We start from the raw sequence: 18322 nt of genomic DNA on the forward strand, positions 1-18322 counted from the left end.
TCGGTTTCTGAACATCTCTACACATATTACAAAGTACTTTCTATGTAAAAACTGTGCCCAGCCAAATTGTTGAACTATTCCTTTATGGCATTTTTACATGTGTTTCTCTGTTGCATTAAAACGGTGTGTATGTGTTTCAAACAGGAGGCACGTCATCAACAAGACCATTCAAACACCTTTCTAAAGGAAGCATCAGCCATGAAGAGGAAGACACACCCACCTCACATGCCTCTCCTCTGCCCACATCAAGGTTTTCCAAACAAAGCGAAAACATCAAACAACAACAAAAGAGTCTAGTGAAGGATTCAGCTGATCCCTTCATATCTGGGAGCAAACTTCCGACACTGGGTCTGAAAGGCTCCAACAAAATAAAAGTCGGGAAAACTCAAGATTCCCAAGAGAAAGGATCTGATAGTGTGTTAGCAGAGAAGGACGGTACCAGTGATGACAGATTTAAATTCGAGAGTGTGTCTACAGAAGAAGAAGAACACGTTGTAAAACCGTCAGACACACAGTCTAGTACCTTTGCGTTCAGAATGAAAGGAAAAGAGACAAGCGAATTAGAGAGTGCTGCAATCAAAGAGATTTCAGAAATCCAGCCAATACAAAAGAATGATGCGATTATCACAGCAAACGCTCAGGTAGACGTAACACCAGGAACAGAGTTAGTATCCACGTTATTGTCTAGCAGTGAGGCCGTTAAAGTAATTCCAGCTCAATTACCAGTCACTGATGTAAACAACGCTGAGGCAGATAACCAGGAAAGACAGCAAGTAAAAATTGAGTATTCAGCTGAAAATGCATCTCACATACAAAGTGAAAACACCACACAGGAAAAGCAAACTCAGCGATCACTAGAAAGTTCTCAGGGAGAAGTAGACATATTAAAAACAACCCAGATAATAAGTAACGTAACACCAGATTTAATTCAGGAGAAAGAGCCACAGCCTGCTGTGGTGGCTCAGGACACAATACCAGCTCATGAGCATGTAACTGATACGTCAGCTGAACCTGTTGTGGGTGACAGCAAACACCGTGACATAATGACCCACTCTGATGGGGATGGTGTTTTGCCCGATAATGTTTCTCTTAAAGCGATAGCTGATCCCCCAAATAGTCCTCCTTCTGAATCGGCCTTGAAAGATGCTGAGCCAAAGGATGATGTTGTTGATGCTGACCTGAAAAATACAGAGCAGCAAAAGGAAAACAAGTTATTTAAGGATCAAACCACAAATGTCATTCTTGCAATTGACAGACCACGATCCACATTAGACAGAGAGTCAGTGAAAAATGTTGAGGTGGAGGAGAAAAGTAAAGAGGAGCTTGGCAAGAAAACACCCAAGGCTTCGGACATTCAAACAGAGGCTGTGACTGTTTGTGAATTACCCAAGAATGTTGAAAATAAGCCGGACAAAGAGCCTCTTTTACTGGCAGAAAAATTTGAAAGGCAGAAGAAAGACTCTAAACTGAAAGACGCAGCAGTGGAAAGCACTGACTCACAGAGCAGTCGCAGCGAGGAGCTCAAGGGCAGTGCCATCAGCGACGAAGCTGAGACAGATTTTACAAAACCAGAGAAGCCGTATGATCTATCGTCAGAGCAGAAGTGTTTACAGCCCGACTCAAAGGAGGGACAACAGGTAGTTACAGATACCCTGGAAGAGAAGAGGACAGAGGCAGAGGAAGGAGGAAGTTTAATTAATGAAGCTACTTCCATTGTGGTTGATACAAATCATGAAAGTGAGATCTTAAAGACAGAAAATGCAGAGAGTGGCGGCGAGGAAACCCAGCGAGCAGAGAAGGTGATTATGACATCAACAGTGAAAACTGAACAGGAGCCTAAACTACTTGTAACCAAAGAGGAGGTGAGGAACGACAACACAAATGAGGAGGACAAACATGCAAATGATGTGAAGGAAAGTCAAACTCTAGAAATGACAGGTGTAAGCACTGAAACGCAGGATGCTGCAGATGATAAAAAAGAGAAGAGTTTATCAGACGAGATTTCAAATGAGACTGTTGACAGTAATAAAGCAAATGCCATCGCTAACCTAGAACAGAAACCGGGGGCACAAAAAGCTCCAGAGAAGACAACAGAAAGCCATAGTTTGGATACAACTCAAGAACTGTTAACACTGAGCACTAAAGATCAGAGTGATAAAAACTCTGAAGAAAAGACTGAAACGAAGACTTCATCAGTAAAGACTTTGGAGAATGAGACTGCTCCTGTGACTGCTAACAGTGAAGTTAACATCCAACAAGTCCAGAGGTCCATAGTCGTTGGAGATGTTGAGGACGTCAGTAAACCAGACAAAATCAAATCGACGGAATCCAAAGTTCCAAAGATAGATCAGGAACCAGAGGGAACTAAAGTTCAAGAGAACCAAGAAATAGGTACAAGTCAAGGACTCAAATCTGTAAGCATTAGTACTGAAGGTACCAAAGAACAGACTGAAATAAAGGATTCATCTTTAAAGACTTTGAATGAGACTGCTAACTTAGAAATTTGCAACCTCACGGACGAAGCAGAGAAAGGGAAAACAACAGAACCCAAACATCCAACTTCCAATCAAAAACCAGAAACAGCACAAGTTTTGAAAAAGACCAAGGGTGTAAAAATGGACACAACTCAAGAACTTGACTCTATAAGTACTGATGCTAAAGATACCAAAGACAATACTGAAACGAAGACTTCATCAGTAAAGACTTTGGAGAATGAGACTGCACCTGTGACTGCTAACAGTGAAGTTAACATCCAACAAGTCCAGAGGTCCATAGTCGTTGGAGACGTTGAGGACGTCAGTAAACCAGACAAAATCAAATCGACGGAATCCAAAGTTCCAAAGGTAGATCAGGAACCAGAGGGAACTAAAGTTCAAGAGAACCAAGAAACAGGTACAAGTCAAGGACTCAAATCTGTAAGCATTAGTAGTGAAGGTACCAAAGACCAGACTGAAATAAAGGATTCATCTTTAAAGACTTTGAATGAGACTGCTAACTTAGAAATTTGCAACCTCACGGACGAAGCAGAGAAAGGGAAAACAACAGAACCCAAACATCCAACTTCCAATCAAAAACCAGAAACAGCACAAGTTTTGAAAAAGACCAAGGGTGTAAAAATGGACACAACTCAAGAACTTGACTCTATAAGTACTGATGCTAAAGATACCAAAGACAATACTGAAACGAAGACTTCATCAGTAAAGACTTTGGAGAATGAGACTGCACCTGTGACTGCTAACAGTGAAGTTAACATCCAACAAGTCCAGAGGTCCATAGTCGTTGGAGACGTTGAGGGCGTCAGTAAACCAGACAAAATCAAATCGACGGAATCCAAAGTTCCAAAGATAGATCAGGAACCAGAGGGAACTAAAGTTCAAGAGAACCAAGAAACAGGTACAAGTCAAGGACTCAAATCTGTAAGCATTAGTACTGAAGGTACCAAAGACCAGACTGAAATAAAGGATTCCTCTTTAAAGACTTTGAATGAGACTGCTAACTTAGAAATTTGCAACCTGACGGACAAAGCAGAGAAAAGGAAAACAACAGAACCCAAACATCCAACTTCCAACCAAAAACCAGAAACAGCACAAGTTTTGGAAAAAACCAAGGGTGTAAAAATAGACACAACTCAAGAACTTGACTCTATAAGTACTGATGCTAAAGATACCAAAGACAATACTGAAACCAAGGACTCCTCAGTAAAGAGTTTAAATGCTAAAGTTAGCAACCAACAGGAACCAGAAACAGTAAGAACAGAGAAGAGATCAGAAACTCAAATTCAAGAACGGGAGGTAGAAAGCAAAAAAGCTCAGCGTGCTGAGGAAGCACAAGAAAAGACTGAAACAAAGGATCCCTCAGCAAAGAGTTTGGTGAAAGAGGTTGTAAATATGAACGTTGACTCTGCAGTTAGAAACCAAGAAGACCAGAAGCCCTCAGTTGAACATGTGGAGATAAAGCAACCAGAGAAAAACACGGATCACTCCACAGACTCTAAGGCTCATGGAAGTCAAGAACAGGAACCAAAGACTGTGACCAAAGTATCAACAGAGTCAGCATCAAATGTTTCCACAGTCGTTAGTAAGAGTGACAAGATACAGAAACAGAAAAGCCTCATTAAAGAACGTCTTCAAGATGAAAATGAAGTGATGAAGAAAGAGGATAAGCTGAAAAACACAGCAAAGATAGATGTCAAGCAAAAGGCAGAACCCATTTTTGTAAAAGATGCAGCTAGCAAAACAGTTTATGGAAAAGAAAAGGATAAGTCCAACATTGTCTCAGATAAAATACTCATTAGTACTGATGCCCAGAAGAATGATGAAGGAATGAAAGAAAAGATAAAAACAGATCGTGGTTTGAAACAGGAATTCCAGGTTTTCAACGGTAGTTCGTCAAAATCTCCATCTCAAAGTCATCAGATAAAGACTGAATCTCCATCAAGCTGGTTGGATGTGGAACATCAACAAAAACAGAAGAAGGAAAACAAAAAACGACTAAATGCGTCAGCCAGTGAAGATGAATCAACTGAGCGCGATGATTTTGACGAGTTTATCAGCAGCATTAATAAAGGTGGAATTCCTTTCTCGCTACCTCCAAAGAGGCACATCCGTAAAAAGTCCCCATCGCCACCTTTTGCCATGCCGGCCATTAAGGAAGATCATTTCGAGAGAACATTCGATCCTGGGCAATTCCAGTTTGGCTTAAGGAAAAATAGCAACATTTCGAGGGATCCTTCACCAGCTATGGTAATAAAACAATATGCAGCCAACAGGAAAGGACGGACCCTGGAAAAACGTGGACAAGAAAATGCCCTGCCCTCACCTGGAGACAAACAGAAATCACTTGATGAGGTGGAAGAAAAAGATGGAGTCAAAGAGGCGTCCAAAGCTGAAGCAGGAAAAGAATTGCAAAGCGAGGAGCCTGGAAAGTTAACGTCAAGGCTTGGAAGGATGTCGATCCTCTCCAGCTTACTGAGCTCCCCCAGGAAAACCAAAGAGGAAACACCCTCTGCCTTAAATGGCTCATTTTCTTTCAAGAAACAACAAGACCTGCCCGCTCCTGGAACGCACGGTGTTGATTCACCTCTGCCTGGCGTCAGAGCAGATAAGGAGGGCGTGACGAGTGGAGATCAAGGCTCTCTTGTGGGTGGTGGTGGTAATGGTACATTTAATGAGTCAGCGCTTAGCTCCTCCTCTCCTCCTTTTCCAACGTTCTCGGAGATAAAGCTGCCCGATCATTTAGATAAGTACCTCAAGATGAACAAACAAGAACCCGAGGCTTCCCAGGGCTCCACACAAATGACTAAAATGAAACCGAATCCTGAGGGGGGTGCTGCTATGGACCAGGCCTTGATATCAGGAGCTCCTAATGTGGATGTGGCCCTGAGGGACCCCGCTGCACTGCCTCCAACCACCAACTTCAGCCAGCAGACTTCACAAAATACACTTCCAAGGACTAAGGCAAAGGCAAGTATTTATATATTTGAAATTTGGAGTCCCGTAGATACAATGGAGAAATAACAGCCCAAAGCCTGAATGGGTTTTAGCTTGCTAGGCTTTTTAAAAAAAAGCATTTCCTGATTTATTTCCATGGTGATATGTGCCCTAGTTTCATATCCTGTTCTTTCTGACTTGTCATGAAGTTGCAACTAAGTCATGAATCATTTACAAGTGAGGACACGTGAAAAGGCACATGTCTTCAATCTGGAATTCTGCACAGTAAATCTTTGCCAAGATCTACTCATCAAAAGATTCACTGTCACATCATGATGAGATATTTGCATCAACATGCAAATAGAGTAGAACAATGCAAAAACATATTTGTTTGTTTAAATGATCACAATGTACACTACAATACCTGCAACACGCTAAGGTTTATTTCTCTTTGTCTTTGGCTTCTTCCAATCAAAATGTATATTTTACCTCATTCTTGTACTCCAGGGGTAGTTCTGTAGATGATATTCGGTATGTGGAAGGATTGTAGAGTAGCTCAACAGATTGAAAAATTTACCATGATTTGATTATTTTAAAAGAAACTCTATTAAAATATCACCTGAACTGGGCTGTGCTTTATAGTGCATGAAACAAGCAGAGGGGTCCACAACATTGATCTTGTTTTGTTTTTATTTATTTGACCTGTAACCAGAAAGATCCCATTGAGATACACTGTCTCTTCTGCCAGGGAGGCCTGGGCAACACGGGCAGCGAATTAAATAAAAACGCAAGCAGGGTCAAAGATAACAAAGAAAACAGCAAACAGATTTAAATAAAACAGACAGAAACACTGCAATCAATGACAAAAATGAATTATGGAAATAAAAAGCACACGTTTACAGCAATGACATTGTTCTATGAAAACTGATGTTTGAAATACTTGGCTTAAGTTAATCTATTAATGGTTGACTGTGTCATTTTTGTGCTAAATACTTTTTTTAAGCACAGGATACAAAAATTCCTAATTGAAATATTACCTTTCCTCACAGACACCCGCAGTGAGAGGAATCCACAAAAGACCTGGAAAGGTAGGATTAAATAACCTTTACACATGTGGTTTTTTGTTTTGTTACATTCTTGCACTGGAATAAAAAAGCCAATTGTTGTAATGAAATGTCTTTTCACATTTCCTGATTTTCCTGATTTCCAGATTGTCGTACACGAACAAGCTCAGTTTGGAGGTGAAGCGATGGAGTTCTTCTGTGATGTAGAAGATGCCACCACGATGAAGCTGTCCCCTGTCATCTCAGTCAGAGTCATCAGAGGATGGTAAGGGTCTTCTCGTTAAAGTCGTTGATTTTCTGTTTGTAACTGTGGAAGTGTCACTGATCGTAACTCAAATAGTAAAATTTTGCCTCAGCTTGTTTCCAGAAGAGATTGTCGTTTGTTCTCCAATCCAGTCCATGTTTTCTCTATGTTCCCATTAGCATGTACAGTATCTCCTGGAGCCTCCACAGCAGTGATGTAGCCAATAAACTTTCCCTTCTTCTATTCACATGGTAACATTAATAAGTTTCTCTCCTCATCTATCTTCAGCTGGCTTCTCTATGAGAAACCCGGCTTCCAGGGCCGTGTCATAGCGCTTGAGGAAGGTCCAACAGAGCACATAGTGAATGTATGGGCGGATCAGGAGACTCCAACAACACTGGACCAGAATGGTCAACCTGTTCCAACTGCACCCATGGTCATAGGTTCTCTCCGACTGGCAGTGAGGGTAAGTTACCGCGTTCATTTGTCATTTTAGGTAGTTCTTGTCACACTGATGTTTGTTCAGGTTTTCATGTTTTTAATAAGTTTGGTTGGAGTCAGTTATTTGATGCTTTAAAAAATCAGGTGAAACGCCATGATTGACAGCTGAGACTTTACGTACTTGTTGTTTGCAGCCGTATCCGGGAAGTTTTAGCTCAATATTTTCACAATGGGAGGAAGTGGAGACACGTTGTTCATCTTTTTTATAAAATCTATGATATCAATCAAATATTGAATGAAGCTCTTGCACATGTGGGTGGAGTTCTTATATTTAGACATTTAGAAAAGTTAAGTTTCTTTTTTAAAGTAAATAAAAAGTTTGTGATTTTTTTCAGTATCAGTTAAATACAAGTTTATGTATTGCTATGCAACTTTACAACATTTTCCCATCCTTATTTGTTCTTTTTCTAATTAAAAACTTTCTCACACACTTAAATATTTACTTTCTGTTGTGCAGGACTACAGCATGGCCCGGATCGACCTGTTTACAGAGGTTAATGGGATGGGGAGGATGTCATCTTACTGTGATGATGTTGTAGAGATCGGCTCCTATGCGATGCCTCAGACCACTGGCTCCATCAAGGTCCATTCTGGAGTGTAAGTTCAGCTGTGCACTTTTTATCCCTTTTTATTTGGTGAAATGTGACATAACCGGTGAGACATGATGAAATAGACCTGATTACAGGGTGACAGAATTAACATGAGGGGGAAACATTGGGTAAAATATAAACTGCTATAGCAACAGGAAAAAACACAAAAGATAAAAGGAAATTAAATGGACTAGATTTGTTTGTGTGAGAAAGTGCATTTGGTTTTGTAGAATGTGTGTGTATGTGTATGTGGGTGCGTGCGTGCGCGTGCACACAGGTGTAGAGCTTAGTAAGAACTGAGAAACCTGAACTGAATAGTTAAATGGGCAGGAAAGGAAGACATAATAAAAAAAATTTAATAAAAAACAAACAAACAAAACAGGGGAATTAAGTTTTTTATTTTTTCTTCTTCCCTATTTTTTTATTTTTTACCTCTGCCAGAAAGTTAAAGTTTAAAGTATAAAAGAGAGGATGGAAAGACAAGGAAAAAAAGAAAAGAAAAAAAGGAGGTTTGTGTATATGTTCTTATGATAAGGTGTGGTATACTAGTTGGAATAGAGGGTGGAGAGGAGGGAGTAGTAGAAGTAGATATTAACAATGTATCAAATAAACTTTCTATAATATTAAAAAGGTAGATATTTAAGTATTTGTTTATTATATATTACATATTAAATATTTAAGAACATAATACGTATAAAAAGGAGAAAACCTATGTCTCTCATTTAAAGTAACAGGGAACATATGTAGCTGACGGTGTTGCATAATGGGAACATCCCATATATAGTACTATATATCTGATGCCCAATAAGTGGCCTAGTTTGCATCAAAAAAAGGTCACAAAGACGTCATTTTTCAGGGGACTGCAGGGGAAGGGTCTGTGTGTGTGCAGCATCTGTTTTGTGTCTGTGAAGGAATGCAGGCCGCAGGGCTTGTGCTGCTGATAACGGATGGTTAGCATGTCAACTGGCTCATGGTGTGTAGAGAGTGAAAGTACTGTTTTTAGTCCCTTCACTCTGTAAAAGGATCAGAAAGAACTGTGAAGAAAAAGGTCACGAAAGGTTCATTACACTCCATATGTTCACCCGCTCACCTTCACTCTCCTTTTTCCCCCTGTCTCACGCTGACGCTGTGTATCTGTAGCTGGCTGGTGTACACCGATCCAGGCTTTGGAGGTTTTGTAGGAGTGCTGGAGGTGGGCGAGTACCCCTGCCCAGAGGGCTGGGGTTTCTCCGAGCCCTTCATCGGCTCGCTCAGACCCCTCCGAATGGTACAGCACATGAAGCATGCATTGTTTCTTGTATAGTGTCATCTTGTTGCTTGTCTTTTAGTTACAAATGTGTGTCTCTTCATTCCAGGGAGCAATAAGGGTGGAGCATCCGCATGATGTCAAGGTTCGTTTTGCTTTATATAACAACTCCTGTATCTATGAATATCTGCGGTGAATATAAACTACACTATGCTTCCTCTTTTTCTCTTTCACCATCTCTTCTTATCTCTCTCCTTCTTATAAAAGTAGTAGCCAACTACATAGATACGATTTAGTTTTGATATCTCCCAATTTCCACACTGCAAACTCTTCCCAGTTAATTCCTGAATGATTACAAAGTACTACCCCTCTTTTATTTACACCCCAAACTATCCTAGGCCCCGTTCAGACCTGGTATTAACATCCGTCCGGAGAGATCTAATCACAAATGGACAGTGTTGAGCTCGTCTGTTTTGCAAATAGTATTAAAATGTGTCCTGAATGGGACTCCTGTAAACACTTGTGATTGGATCTCACTTCCCTGTGCTGTATGCAAATAATTACATTGTGTTTGCAAAGACCAAATTATGTTGTTTTCATCCAGTCGGACTTTAGAGATGTCTTCAATGTGTCAGTGTCAGTTTGTGTCGATGTCAATGTGTCCGCACGAGCGAGCGAGACCGAGAGAGAGGAGTTGGGAGGAGCTGAATGAATATTGGATGGACACAGAGTAGAGTGAAATTACATTAGATCCATTGTGAAACTGTAGCAGGTAGGAGGACCTCAGCTGAGTAGGAGGTCCTTCATATGTGGCCCAGGATGCATTTGCATTCACACAGCTAAAATAATGAGGCTGCATGCATCCCAGGCCAACTACGAATGTGATCAGATCTCAGGACGCATCTGGGGGCATTCAGACCTGGATGTTAATAACAGGTGTTAACAGGGTTCTAAAAGAACTAAATACAGATCTCCAGTTTCCTTCAGAAGAAACACATGTAAAATCCCAGAGTTTCTCAACAGGTTCTTGCATACTGGACTTTATTGTCCTTATGTAGTGATCCTGTATTTTATCTCCATCATCTGTCAGGTATTTCTTTTTAATGTTGTATTTATTATGGTCTGTATGTATTTCCCTCGGAAGGCATAATAAGTTGGACTTGACTTGGTTTCCTGGGAATCTCCCTGCAGTGGAATTACCCCAGTTTCAGCTCAAAGAAACAGACGTATCACCGTATCCAATAACTTTTTTACGTTGTGCTCTTGCTATGCTGGCATAAATGTGAGCTACACTATAATACAGTGTAATATATACTGTATTCCGTGGAATTAGTGGTATTCTGCCTTTGGATAAGAAATGGGCCCAAAACAATTGCATGGGGTTAAGGCTATGATGATAACTCTTCTTCTTCTTCCTCTCCTTCCCTGTTCCAGGCTTTAGTTTTTGAGAAACCCAACTTTGATGGAGAGTGCATAGAAGTGGACGGTGATGTGTACAATTTGCAAGAAGCAGAAGAGGAGGAATCAGACAAACATGATGAGAATAAGAAAACATTGCCTTCAGTGGGTTCTGTAAAGATACTCGGTGGTCTGTGAGTAAATCCACCTCTGTGTGTGTGTGTGTGTGTGTGTGTGTGTGTGTGTGTGTGTGTGTGCTTTATTACATTATTAAATCATATTTAATGATGAATATTTGATGATATTTCTTTGTTTTGTCCTTGCAGCTGGGTGGGCTATTTGGAGGCAGACTTTGAGGGTCAGCAGTACATCCTTGAGGAGGGGGAGTATCCTCACTGCAGTGACTGGGGAGGATCTGAGGACGGGATCCAGTCCCTTCGGCCTGCGTGCAAAGTAAAATCTGTTTGTTTATTTCCATATTTCCATAAACTTCTTCTGCTGATACGACAAGAACTTGAATTATATAAAACTAAATGTCCCGTATGGAAGAGTTTAATCCTGGACAGTGAGACGTTTTAAATGAGAGGACTGCCTTTTCACTTACTAATTGTTTTACCATGTGACTTGTTTCTCCCTAAGGATTTCCAGTCTCCACATGTTAAACTCTTTAGTGAGCCGAACTTTGATCAGCTGGGGCTCCATGCCGACCTACTGGGTCCCATCCTCAACATGGGGGACATCAGCCATGGTATAAGGACCCAGTCCGTCGACGTCATGGGCGGAGTGTAAGTCCAAAACGAAAGAAAAACAATAACAAGGTTAAAATTCATAAGAAAGGGAGTGTCCTGGTTGCTGAATAATTACAATGAATGCCGCCTAACAGCCACGGCCGTGCGTGGTTTGAATCCAGCTTGGGATCACACCCATTCTCTCCCTCGTGCTTCCTGCTTACCGCTCTACTGCTGACTTCAAATAAAACAAAAACATGAAAAAACTAGAAGGTCGCTCGGAGAGAGCATACCTCAGTCAACGCCCTATCTCACCCTTTTAAAAAAACTGGGGAAAAAAACCTTTATCTGATGATAATAATAATTGTTGAGTAGTGTCAGATCTGGATCCTGCAGAGCTGGAGAAACGCTGATGGAAACATGACCTCCTTGGCGAAGATAATTATAAATAGATTATTTTTTAATCATAACAAAGGAGGTAAACATTTGACTCTGCCTTGCGCACAGCTTTACAGTTTGTGAATTTGTGTTCCTCACTTCAAAGACATGACTAAGTGTTCTGTCACTCAACACACGCCTCCACACATACAGCCCTTTATAAATAATTATTGGTTTGTGAAATTAAGGTCAGGTTTGACAAAGGCTTCCATCTCTGGAAGGCAAAGATTTACACTGATGATATTTAATCAGTAAATGTCCAGTTACTATTGTAGATATACTGTACGTACATATTAGAAGTTTAAGCAAAAAGAAGGATCCAATTTGACTGGTGATCCGACATGGCTTCCGTGTGGCATGACAAACATATAAGGACTTTGATACTGCACAGATTGTCACATTCAAAGTCAATGATTTTATCTTAAATAACACCTGTAATATATGACACGTTATCTGTCAGTCAACATGTTTGAGCGTCTACATTCTTCACACCTTTATAGTGTTTGCTTCACTCTGCCTCGCCTGCTGAATGGTTTTACAACCTCTTAGAGGAGTAGACTTCCTCTTCTTTTAATGATTCACAGTTCAAGTCAGTGATTTAATCAGAGAATGAATCACATCACGTTGGCCTGCTTTTACATCATGTGATTGTCAAGTGACAGTATTATTCCTTATTTTTGTCTAATAGAAGAGTTCTGCTGAATTAGTCAGTCACTGTGGTTTTGTGCATCTGAGGAAGTTGTGTTTTGTGTGTCGCTGGCAGATGGGTGGCATTTGAAAATCCTGGATTCAGTGGAGAGCTCTATGTGCTGGAGAAAGGCCTGTATGCCAGCCCGGACGACTGGGGAGCCCAGAACTTCAAGATCTCATCCATACAGCCAGTCTTCAATGTAAGAAGGGATCTGTGGTGAAGCTGCAACAATGAGTCGATTGACAGTCAATTCAAAATCAATTAAACAACATCAATGAGTCATTTTCAAGCAAAATCATCTAACGGTTCCAGTTTCAAAAATATTACATGTTACATAATATGTTGCTTTTCATTTTCTTATTATTATAGTAAATTTACCCTTTTTTTCCATTTTGGACAATTAGGGTTAGGGTACAAAAAAATATATTTTATGACATCAACTTGCATCGACTCAGCATTTAATTACAAAAACAAGCATTTCTTCGAATATGTTACAAACGTTCAGGTGGTCTCAGGGATGAATAGATTTGATTTTGGTGGCCGAAGGTCAAAGATAAAGGTCACAGTGACCTCATGAGTCTGAAAAAACAAATGTATATCGTCTTAAACTGCACTGGTTGGCGGAGACATTAAACAAACAGGATTATGTTTGTTTTTTTTGTGATGTTATTATATATAGACGTGTAATGTGTAATGATAAGTTCAAACTTTAAAATTGATGTTAGAAACAGCTAAATATTTTTCTCCAAGAAGTCCAATAGTGCAGAGCCTATGTTCCTAATGCTCCCTTCCTCTCTGTTCTGTAGGAGATGCTGATGGGATCGACAAAAAACAAGGTACCATCCAACCATTCGAGGCTTTATATCAAATGGACAAGACCACTTCTCTTCAGTCGTCCTGGTTGTGTTTGTTGTCAGGGTCACTAAAGTGTATGTTACGTTACTGTATGTTACAGGTGCAGCTCTACTCTGAGCCAGACTTCCAGGGAAGGATGGTGGCTCTGGAGGAGAACACAGAAGCTCTGGATGACGACTTTATGCCCAGGTCCTGTAAGGTGGTGGTTGGCAGGTAATTATTAATGCTTGTTAAAGTTGGCTGTAAACACCTAATGGTATAAGAGCAGACTTAATACTGTAAAAGTTTTCTTGATTAATGTTCAAAAGAGACAGAATTTAAGTATCTGCCTGCGGCATGTCTGGCACGCCCCCCAAACAAAGCCAAGTAAAGTGAAAGAGAGAGGAGGCGGATATTTACTTCTCGCTCTCGAAGCGAGTAACCAATCAAAACAGATTGGACCAGCTGGCCAATCAGAGCAGACAGGGCTTCAGTGTGAGGGGGCTCTTAAAGAGACAGTAGCTAGAAACATCTGTGTCAGACAGAGGCTGAGAAGAGGAGATGTAGCAACGAACACTATGAGGAAAGGGATGTTTTCTGAACATTAGAGCTTGTTAAACTTTTTCAAGTAATAACAAATTAAAATCATGAACCTGAATATGAGCATAGTCGAGCGTACAATGTGCCAAGTTCTGGGACTACTCACACACAAGCTGCACAACTGGGTTATATTAGTAATCTCAAGTTATAGTTTCTAGGAGTACCAAGTCTTGCCTGACAATTACATGTGCCATTGAGTTAAATGGAAAAAACTAAAACGTAGCCTACAGAGATTGGACAACCATTATGTGTGTATGTGTGTGTTTCAGCTGGGTGGCCTATGAAGGAGCAAAGTTCACAGAGAACATGTATGTGCTGGAGGAGGGAGACTATTCCAACCCAGAGGCCATGGGCTTCCTGTCCTCAGATTCTACCATCCGCTCCATACACACCTCTGGACATGTGAGTACAGCATATATGTGTATATAGAAAAGAATATGAAAATGTATATTTGTGCCCTTTGGATTTGGATATGAGAATATCAGTGATTTGAACTCTCTCCTCTCTCCAGGCGCCGTCTCTGCCCTCCGTCATCTTGTTCAGTAAGATCGGCTGCAGAGGTCGCAGGGTGGTGTTATGTAATGGAATTGTGAATCTGCTGCAGGCGGGCCTGGACACACGCATACGCTCCCTGGTGGTGGAGGGAGGAATGTAGGTCTCCCTTTTTAAATTTCTACTGATATATTTATGTTAACTTTAAAGGTGCCATTTAATCCTAACGCTAGCTATGTGGCGATAGAAACATATTTTATCTTATCTTGGTTGAAACATCATAAAATAGCAAACAACAAATTGAATTCATTAATATGTTATAGTTATGTAAAAATTGTCTTGATCAAAATACTTCTAGAAAACAGACATTTTAGCATTTTTTGAACTACTTTGAACCACACATTAAATGTTTTTTCTATAAATTAAACTCTTCAGTTATATATGAGTATACTTTAAATATATGTAGAAAAACTTGTCATTGATTTTAACCTAAGCACTTAAACCAAAGTCTTAGCTACTGATGTTTTGAGGGGAAAAAAAGGCAAAGAGTTTGTGGTGAACCTTCAGATCATTATAATACTACAAGGACTTACGAAATTCCCAAAAATGGTGTTAGCTTAGTTTTTAGAACTGGACAAGTTCATGTTGAGAGCACTTAAGATGTCAAAAATGTGAGGAACCCACTGAGTGTAAAAATGACAGCTGTAAATCATGGAGCTCAGCTTGGAATATACACAGACTGTTATTTTAATTAATTTTTAGTTTTACATTATCCTGGATTTTTCATACAGATTTATAAATCTGAACTAACATGGGTGGTTGCCCGTCTTCTCTCCAGGTGGGTGTTGTATGAAAGAAGTAACTACCGTGGTCGACAGCTGCTTCTTCAGCCAGGTGAAGTGCCTGACTTGTGCAAGTTAAGCAGCTTGCAGCAAATAGGATCCCTGCGTCCTTTACACCAGGTACACAGGGAGAGATAAGAAATGATAATACCTGTATTCTAGAGCTTATATGTCTCATACATACTCTCATGAACAACATCAAACATTGAGCTTGTGCGTGTTTTCCTCCAACAGAAGCAGATGTGCTTCTGCCTGCGGAACAGGGAGACAGGATGTATCATGTCCCTGACAGGAACTTTGGATGACATTAAGCTGATGAGGGTTCAGGCTGTGGAGGAGACCGGAGGAGTGGAGCAGGTCTGGCTCTATCGGGACGGACACATCACATGCAAGGTACTGAGCTACATCAACAACACACAAACCTGCAAGAACACTGGTCAGGGTCAGCTTGAGGGAATCTAGTTGTCTAATTACTCTCACATTTGTGGGACGTTGCATCTAAATCTACTTTATGAACAGAGAAGTGAACAGGAGCATTTTTACATAGCTCTGCAGAATGCAAACAATTCACATCCAAATTCTCCAAACATCCAAACAGTTGTAGTGTGTGCTGAAGAGTTGAGTATCTCCACCCCCTCACCACAGTGACAAGCTCAGTCATAAGATGTGCGCTGAGCAATAGCCAAAGAATAAGTGGTGCTCGCACACGCAACAACAAGGAAGAGAACTTTCACCTACTTTCCCCCAACAAACACGTCGGATTGTGTTCACAGGAAAGACACAACCTGACCCAGAAGTACTGAATAACAAACCCCACGTCTCTGTAGTGGAATCTTGTCGACGTATGCAACATCCAAAACAGGAAATCACTTATATTCCCTACAGACCTCATTCATTCCACTGGTTACCGCCATATCAGAGGTTATGTTTTCAGTCCAGTTCTTCATCTTCTAGGAGGATGTATCAATAAAACTGATTTAATACAAGTTGGTAGTAATGCAATTGGATTGAGCACTTAAATGTAGTATTTTTCTATATATATCAACATTTTAACTGCTGAGTTTTTTACACACAGAATCATGCACATTTATCCTGCATCGCCATCTGTAACTATCACTGTGTATTTTGATGGAGGTTTAAAATGTTTTCTATAATGAAACATCACACTAAGGGGATGGTGGTATATACTGTAAGGCTTTCACCACGCGCTCGCTCTGTAATTTAGAGTTTGTGTTTAACTTAGAAAAATAGAAGAAAAAATTGGCTTCAGACATTTTTTTATTTGTAGAATAAAGAGATGAAACGGAGTGAAAATAATTATTGAAAATTATAGTTATATTGCTGTATTGTTAGAATGTCCATGTTCAATAACTACTGATACACAAAATGAAGTAATTTCACCTTATTTTATATATACATAATTCAATTTAATAATAATAGTAATAACAATAATAATTGACTATATTTATATAGTTTAGTCAAATAAAGCGATTGAACAAACAAAAGTGAGAAGTTAAAAGCCATTGAAAGTTGAAAGCCATTTTAAAAGCCATTTTGTAAAAATTAGTTTTCAAAATATAAAACTATATAACACCATATCAATTGTGCAACGTTTACACTTTAACTTTCTATAGAAGTCATTTCAGAATATCTTAATAGTGCCTATGACAGTAAATGAAATAGTAGTGTTAGATTATGTTCAGCTTTCCCTTTCAGTAAAGTGACTCAAGATTAAGAGTTTGAACGATTTACTAAACTTCAGACAAACACAAATAATGACTCGCTGTTAGAATCCAACAGAAGAAGGAAACAAACTGGTTTAAGAGCACGAGCAGCTCTCCTGCTGTCACAGCCCCACTGACCCTGCCTGCTGGGACAATCTGTGCTGCTTTCTGCACCTGATATGCAACTAACTGGTTATTTACCACCGACGCCATGAAACCAGGGACCATTTCATCACTTGTAGATTATGTTGAGAGACTATTTGCTGTAATATCATAACTGGTTAAACCAGCCCTCTAATGCATCTCCGTCCTCCCTGCAGCTGATCGAGGACTGTTTCCTGGTTACCTCAGGCAGTTTGGTGATGGCAGGGAGTCGGCTTTGTGTCTCCCCGGAGCGCGGCAAGGACAACCAGCTGTGGAACATTACACCCGACGGCCTGGTGCGCTTCCACCTCCAACCTGAACTGGTCATGGAGGTCAAAGGTCAGAGAGCTTTCTCTTTACTGCCCCACCCATCATCATTGTTGAGCAAATTTTTATGGAATACATTAAAATTATTACTTTGGGGCACAGTTCCTGTGTCCGACATGTCCTCATCCAGCAGCTCCATCTGCTGGTGTGTTGGGGAGGTGCATTTTATAAAACCTTTCTTACATGTTTCATCATGTAAAACATGTGTTTTACCGTCTCGGTTTCAGGTGGTCAACAATATGACAAGAACCAGGTGATCCTCAACACGTTTGATGAGAGAAAGCTGAACCAAAGATGGACCGTGGAGATGCTGTGAGAAGAGAGGCTCTGTGCTGCAGCTGCATCACAGGGGAACTGAGCCGTGTGATGCAGCTGCAGGGTGGGACCTCCTCTTATTGAGGAGTGCAACTATTGACTGGACCAATGTTCTTATATTATTAACTTTGAAAAAACAACATGCACTCATGAAGCAGCGGATGAAATAGTTTCCTCTTTTTCAGAATGAATGTGTAAATAATACGTTGCTCATTTTTGGCCTCTTGATTTTAAACACTGTACAATAACCAAAGACTCCATCATGGCCTGTGTGATAGAACTGCATGTAGTGAAAACTCCGCCCTGTTCCAATGCTGCAAACCTGTCTTTACTCTACGGTACCTTTCTACTGCATGGTTTCTCTGGTCTTATCGTGGACAAATCTGAATGTATGCTTCACACTGATGGCTGCAATATGAAGTCCGACGTGCCTACACTCCAAAGATGTCTTCTTTTTCTAATAACTGTGGATCAAAGAAGGTCTATTGTAAAGTTTTGATATATTTTTAGGATTTAATAGGTTTTACACTTTTTAAACCAACTGTTCTTTACTTCTTTAGGTTGTACATAAGCATCAAGTGTATAGATTAGAGTTTAAATGTCAAAGCAGGACTGCAATGATGATGCTGCCCACTGTTAATTGTAAATATGTGAATGTAAAAGAGGAAACTGTTACACATGAAAATAAAAAAAGTTTCTCCATGCTGCAACCTTT

General features: G+C 40.3%; 1 protein-coding gene across 1 annotated transcript in view; it reads left to right on the forward strand.

The window, feature by feature from the left end:
- crybg1a (crystallin beta-gamma domain containing 1a) overlaps positions 1 to 18317 on the forward strand; it is a 44942-nt gene extending 26625 nt beyond the window's left edge. Inside the window, exons 5-23 of the mRNA XM_047341572.1 lie at positions 145 to 5462; positions 6479 to 6517; positions 6640 to 6758; positions 7026 to 7203; positions 7696 to 7835; positions 8969 to 9095; positions 9184 to 9219; positions 10509 to 10666; positions 10799 to 10925; positions 11112 to 11257; positions 12402 to 12528; positions 13136 to 13165; positions 13285 to 13397; positions 14033 to 14165; positions 14275 to 14414; positions 15094 to 15217; positions 15332 to 15490; positions 17142 to 17304; positions 17520 to 18317. Coding sequence (XP_047197528.1) covers positions 145 to 5462; positions 6479 to 6517; positions 6640 to 6758; positions 7026 to 7203; positions 7696 to 7835; positions 8969 to 9095; positions 9184 to 9219; positions 10509 to 10666; positions 10799 to 10925; positions 11112 to 11257; positions 12402 to 12528; positions 13136 to 13165; positions 13285 to 13397; positions 14033 to 14165; positions 14275 to 14414; positions 15094 to 15217; positions 15332 to 15490; positions 17142 to 17304; positions 17520 to 17608 — 7466 coding nt within the window. The 3' untranslated portion in view covers positions 17609 to 18317. The remainder of the gene's footprint in view (positions 1 to 144; positions 5463 to 6478; positions 6518 to 6639; positions 6759 to 7025; positions 7204 to 7695; positions 7836 to 8968; positions 9096 to 9183; positions 9220 to 10508; positions 10667 to 10798; positions 10926 to 11111; positions 11258 to 12401; positions 12529 to 13135; positions 13166 to 13284; positions 13398 to 14032; positions 14166 to 14274; positions 14415 to 15093; positions 15218 to 15331; positions 15491 to 17141; positions 17305 to 17519) is intronic.
- The last annotated feature ends 5 nt before the right edge of the window (positions 18318 to 18322 follow it).

Source organism: Hippoglossus stenolepis, chromosome 10 (genome assembly GCF_022539355.2).
Source record: "Hippoglossus stenolepis isolate QCI-W04-F060 chromosome 10, HSTE1.2, whole genome shotgun sequence".
Taxonomy (NCBI): Eukaryota; Metazoa; Chordata; class Actinopteri; order Pleuronectiformes; family Pleuronectidae; genus Hippoglossus; species Hippoglossus stenolepis.